This window comes from Pteropus medius, unplaced genomic scaffold, assembly GCF_902729225.1.
Source record: "Pteropus medius unplaced genomic scaffold, Ma_sr-lr_union100, whole genome shotgun sequence".
Classification (NCBI taxonomy): domain Eukaryota; kingdom Metazoa; phylum Chordata; class Mammalia; order Chiroptera; family Pteropodidae; genus Pteropus; species Pteropus medius.
Window position 1 is genome coordinate 1,660,036 of NW_024352789.1, and position 5,752 is coordinate 1,665,787.

At 64.0% G+C, this 5,752-nt stretch overlaps 1 protein-coding gene across 5 annotated transcripts in view; it reads left to right on the forward strand.

The window, feature by feature from the left end:
- S100A16 (S100 calcium binding protein A16) overlaps nt 1-5,640 on the forward strand; it is a 7,129-nt gene extending 1,489 nt beyond the window's left edge. Inside the window, exons 1-4 of one of the 5 annotated variants that reach the window (XM_039849859.1) lie at nt 361-542; nt 4,897-5,074; nt 5,278-5,473; nt 5,536-5,640. In XM_039849859.1, the coding sequence (XP_039705793.1) occupies nt 4,922-5,074; nt 5,278-5,436 (312 nt within the window). In that variant the 5' untranslated portion in view covers nt 361-542; nt 4,897-4,921 and the 3' untranslated portion in view covers nt 5,437-5,473; nt 5,536-5,640. Of the gene's footprint in view, nt 1-360; nt 543-746; nt 877-1,337; nt 1,519-4,279; nt 4,551-4,896; nt 5,075-5,277; nt 5,474-5,535 lie in introns of those variants that run through there. The other 4 variants (XM_039849863.1, XM_039849862.1, XM_039849861.1 and 1 more) reach the window with 4 other exon arrangements.
- The last annotated feature ends 112 nt before the right edge of the window (nt 5,641-5,752 follow it).

The following is a 5,752-nucleotide window of genomic DNA, read 5'->3' on the forward strand; positions in this document are numbered from 1 at the left end:
GCTGGCCTGGGGCTGGGAGCTGGGGGCGCCCGTGTCCCGTCCCTGGTGTCTGCCTTTGTGACTTGAGCCGGCAGAAGTCAGCCATTCCTCCTGAAGTCCCAAGGCCAAGGAAGCCTGTGCGGCCAGCCCGGCTGGCCTGGAGTGCTAACTGAACTTGTCCGTTTGGGGCTCCCGAAACTGAGTTCCCGGTGACCTAGGTGAGCAGGGCAGGTGACAGTCCTGCCCTTCCTTCCCCAGCTGGTAGGCTCCCTCGGGCCTGCGGGGCTGGGAGGGTATGGCTGTGGGAGTGCCAGCTTCCTGCACGCCCTCTGGGGTGGGTGCGGAGGGGTGCTGAAAAAGGTGTGTACCGCTTTAACAAGGGCCCAACCCCAGGGCCAAGTCCAGAGGGAGCGCAGTCACCGGCTCCCACCGAGCCAGCTCAGCCAGGCAGGGCAGGAGGGAGTGGGACACTCGCTGGGAGAGCTGCGGGGAGGAGCTCTGGCCCTGGCTGCCAGAGCCCAGACCCCAGAGCCCTGCTGGAGAGGAAGTGGACCAGGAGGCAGGTGAGCACTCGGCCGGGCCCGGAGGTCTGGGACTGCCCCGCAGCAGGCTGGGGAGGCCAGAGAAGGGGCGGCGAGGGGGCCTGGGGAGGGGGCCTGCCAGGGGCCGGGCTGGGAGCTTTCCTTAACTGTTAACTTTCCCCAAAGGCCCTTGGTGGAGAGTTCTGGTGGGATGGGGCTGGCAGGGCCTTCGGAGGGGTAGGTGGGGCTGTGAGAGGCCCCCTCCCGGCCCAAGCCCAGCAGCTGCTGGCTGGGCCGCCTCCGGGCTGGGTGTTCAGGAGCTTTGCCTGCAGCCAGTTCCACGATCCCCTAACAGGAAGAGGGTGAACGCGTGCTGGTGAGGCTTGAGGGCCATCAGACCCTGACACTGGGTCTGGGAGCTGTGTCCTCGGAGAGGTGGTGGCCCTCCCAGGGAGGGCCGAGGGAGCTGAGAACCCGAGGGGACAAGTCAGGCACCGAGGTGGCTTCCCTCCACCTCGGGCCACAGGCAGGTCCTGGACGCAGGCCCCGCTGTGCTCGGGAGCTGTTCCTCGGGAGGGTGGGTGGGACCCAGAGGAACCGGGGTGACATCCTGGGGGAGCCTGGGAGAAGGGCCAGGAGCCCTGGCAGCTCCTCCGCCCCGGACCTGGGCAGGTTCAGGCTTGACTGGCTTTGTTTGGTGGAGCCACCTGCCCCTCCAGGAGCATCGCCTGCCCAGCCCTGTCGGGTGGGGGAGAGGGCAGGGGTGCTGGTGAGCAGGGATGCTGGTGAGCAGGCCTCAGCCTTTCCCCATCCACGAGGAAACGGCTCTCTGGGTGTGCGTGCGTGTGTGCGCGTGCGTGCGTGTGTCCACTCCAAACTCATCCGACTTCACTTGTCTGGAAAACACTTCAGAGGAGCAGGCTTCTTTCTCCACCCGAAAACGAGCGGGTAGAAGGTGGAGATCTGTAGTCCACACAGAGGGCCCGGGAATGGCAGAATTCCTCGCTCTGGGTGTCCTGTGAGTCCTCTGAGGGTGGGGAAGGGCCAGGCAGGGGTGCCGGGGGAGACAGGAGCCTCTGGAAGTGGGTAAAAGTGTGAGGAGGGGAGGGGAGGCCGAGAACTGGCGGCGGAGGCTGGAGACGCGAGTTTGCAACGGCCTTGCAGACAGTGTAGAATCGCCAGCCCACTGCGGGCTGCACCTGCCCTGCACACTGAAGGCGGCGGGCGCGAATGAATGAGAGCGAATAGACGCGTCCATGAGTGAATGAATGAATGAATGCGCACACGGCGAATAAACGAGGGGACGCATTCGAGGTAGACAGAAGGGACGCGGAGCATGCCAGGTTTAGGATCGAGGGTGGGTCGGGCTCTGGAGGCGAGGGGACCAGGAGGGGTGGGGAGTCCAGGGGACATTTCCCAACCACCTGGGCACAATTTAAGACTAAATGTCTTGTAGCGTGATAGGGGAGGCGGGGAAAGGTGGATTTGGGGGTGTGGTGGGTGTCAGGCTCCCGGGTTGGAAGGAACAGAGAGAGGCAGAAGAGAATGGGAAGTGGCCGAGAGGCACTGGGAGGAGGCGGGGCGGAACCCAGGGGTGGGGTGGGGGGGGCTGGGCGGCTCAGACCCAGGGCCCCAGGTGGGAAATCTGGGTGTTTGGAGGAAGTCAGCAAGCCCCGGGCTGGGGTGGGCAGGGGTGGGGCGGGGGCCTCTCTTGGTTGCTCAGTGATGGCCTCAATGTGACAGGACAGCTGAGAAACCTGGGGAAGGGGTCAGGGGCCCCGGGTGTGGGGCCCTTTGGAGAAGTGTCCCCCCACTGCACTTTTTGGAAGGCTCCAATGTCACCTCCTCCCAACTCTCAGGCCAGGATCTACCTGTGGCAAAGTCAATGCAGGACCTACCTCCTTATAGGAGAGGACACTGCACCTCTCCCCCGAACCCCCCCAATCCCGTGCCTGGGGACCCTCCAGCCTGGTTGGTGGGCGGGTAGAGCAGGCAGCTGGCCGTGGCTTGGGTGTAGTGGCAAAACCTGTCCCCTGGCCCCTGGGGAGGGCGAAGGGACGAAGAGGACTAGTGGAGACACCGACACCCTTCCCTCAGAAGGACACTTATCCCGATGTGTGTCTCGCGGTGTCCATACGACTAAAGGAAGGTGACCAGCCGACCATTGGGAAGCCTGGGAACTGACACCCAGAACTGCTGAAGCTGCCTCTCAGGGGCGATCGCACACCTGACAGCAGGTGGCTCATTGTCATCTGGGCGCTTACCTGGGTCTTGCCTGCTTGGCTGCCAGAGGCAGTAGGGGCTGGGGCAGGGTGTGAAGGAAGGGCCGGAGGCGCCCTCCTCAGAGAAATAAGATTTCTAGAAGGCAGGTGGTGGGAGGGTTGGGTGGGCCCGGAGGAGGGGGCGTGGCACGCCACCTCCAAACTGATTTCTGTTCCTTTTCCTATTTCCCACAAAATTCCTCATTCGGGGACCAAGGTCTGGGATGGCTCAGGGTGGGGGCATTCTCCGAACCCTCTCCCTGCTCGAGAAGCTTGGTTGAGCGGAGACTCGGCACAGTCCTTGCTGAAATGGGTTGGGCTTTCAGAATTCGCAGGAACAGGGTCAAGTGTCAAGGCCACGCCCCACCCAAGGGCAGTGGAGCGCACAGTTAGTTCATGGACTGAAAAAAATGTTCCCTCCTCATCCGTGGATGTTAGAGGGTTTGCACGAACACCTTACAGAGGCACAAACACTGAACCACACGGCGACACGCTTAATAGCTAGAGTATGGAGAAGGAACATGGTTTCCCGCAGCCCTGGCTCCGTACTTGCCCTTCCGGCCCCAGACCAGGGGAGACCAGGGCAGGATTCGGTCAGAGGCGCCCCGGCCTCGCCTCTCAGCTCTTTCTTTCCTGCGTCCGGGCCTCATCTCACGCTCCCTTCAGAAAAAAAAAGCTTTGCGGGAGGAAAATCTGAGAAGGGAGGTGGGGGCTTCGGGCGGTACCTGGTTTGGAAGCTGGAGGGAAGTGGAAAGTTAATGCAGCCCCGACCTCGAGCCAAGCGCTGGGCCGGGCAGCGCGGGCCAGGGGAGATGCGGGGGGTTCAAACAGGGAGGCTTTAAAAACGTTGTCCTCAAACCTAGAGTCCTTCCGTTCGGTTCAGAAAACACAATGGCTGTGTGTCGGAAACCCTCTTCTTGCTCCCAAGGATGTCTGGTGTCTGGGGAGACAAGACCCAGGAAGATGCCGTGGCCACACTAGCTGGTGGCCCGACCGAATCTGGCCGAGGAGTCTGTGGGAGCGGGGAGAGGCTGTGAGAGGGGCAGGGGTCAGGAGCAGAGCTTCCCGCTGAAAAGAAAAGGAGGTGTGGTGCCACAGGCTTCCAAGCTAGGCAGAAGCGGGCAGGTGTGAGGCGGAAGAGGATGGCCACCAGGCGGAAGTTAGGGAGCAGGGGCAGGGGAGGCGAGGGGGAGGCTGTGGAGGCCTGGCGAAGCCGACCTGCTTTCCGTGGACGCCGGCCGTGTCTACCTTCCTGTGCCGGGACCCGATGGGCACGGTGGCTGCGGCTCATTCCTGGGCTTGGGGGCGGGAGGGGAGGCTCATTTGCCCGGGTTCACTTGGGGGGGCTTTGGGCATGGGCGGCGACTCACAGAATGCATCCTACATCCGCCAGTTCCCTTCATATCCTGTTATTCAGAAGGCTGTATCCGCTGGCGATGTGAGTGCCTTTTGTCTTGGGGCAAGGGGGTGACTGTGGCCTTTGGCTGCCTGCGGCTGTCTCCAGCTGGGCAGACCGGGCCTGGCTCCTCCTTTGGTGATGGGATGAGGGATTCTTGGGTCCTGCTGTATGTCTCAGTGTGGGCGTGAGGAGGGCTAGGCTGGGGGCCTACGGAATGTCCTACTCAATGGCTCAGGACGTCTGAGGCCCTGGACTCACTATCCTGGCGCCTGGCCGAAGGGACTGGGCGGTTCCTGCCGCCTGCTTTGTTGCCTGGTGCTGGAGTCTCCGCGGGTCCTGCTGGGGGAACCCTGGCTCCTGCCGCGCCAGCCCCTTGGCGGCTCCCAGCAGGTCCTGACTGTTGGCTCCCAGGACAGTGGACGGGAGGGCCAGGGTGCCGAGGGCGGAGGCACGGGCGCGCTCTTCCCACGGAGCCTCTTGATCTCTTGGGCCTCTGACAAGCCGGGCGCCTGGGGCACGGGCAGGGGCAGGGGCAGGGCCTGGAGAACCTGTTAAGGCGGTTGAGTGGGGAGCACCTGGGTTAGAGCAGCACATAGCTGTCATTCCAGGTCCGCCCCTGCGCCCACCCAGGGCCTCCCTCTCCGGCTCCCTCCCTCCGCGGGCGTGGTGGGGGGGGCCCAGGCATGCGCGCCAGGCGTGGCCGTGGGGGGCTCACCCGCGCTTCTCCGCGCCGCAGGCCCCGTGGGGAGTGAGGCGCCGCCATGGAGGACGGCTACACCGAGCTGGAGAAGGCGGTCGTGGTCCTGGTGGAGAACTTCTACAAGTACGTGTCTAAGCACAGCCTGGTCAAGAACAAGATCAGCAAGAGCAGCTTCCGGAAGATGCTGCAGAAGGAGCTCAACCACATGCTGACGGTGAGGCCGCCCGAAGCCCTTGTCCCCTGAGGGGTCCTTCCCCACGGCAGCCTCTGTCCCCCCAAAACCACGGTCTCGACCCCGCCCAGGCCTCTCTCCTGCCTCCCAGGCAGTGAGGATTCTGGCTGTGGTGGCCAGCCCCTGCGGGGGCTCTGTCTGGGGCTCTGCCGCGCTCAGCACTGCTCACCCCGGTTCCTCCCCAGGACACAAGGAACCGGAAGGCTGCTGACAAGCTCATCCAGAACCTGGACGCCAACCACGACGGCCGCATCAGCTTCGACGAGTACTGGACCTTGATAGGCGGCATCACCAGCCCCATCGCCAACCTCATCCGCCAGCAAGAGCAGCAGAGCAGCAGCTAGAGGACCACCCCGCCTGCCGCGGCACGGATGCCCGGATGTCCGGATGTCCGGATGCCCGGATGCCCGATGCCCGGATGTCCGGATGCCCGGATGCCCGATGCCCGGATGCCCGATGCCCGGCCCCTCGTGCTCCTCCCACGCTCCCTCCTCAGCCTCCCGCCCACCCAGGCCCCGTCCTCAACTTCTCCCTCCAGACCTTCTGCTGACCTTTGCCGAGCAGGGGGAAGGTGTGATGTTACTTCAGAGCGTCTCCCTGAGGGTGCCCCCCAAGGGTCTCAGTCCTTGGAGCCAGCAGGCCCTGGAAGCCCCTCTGTGA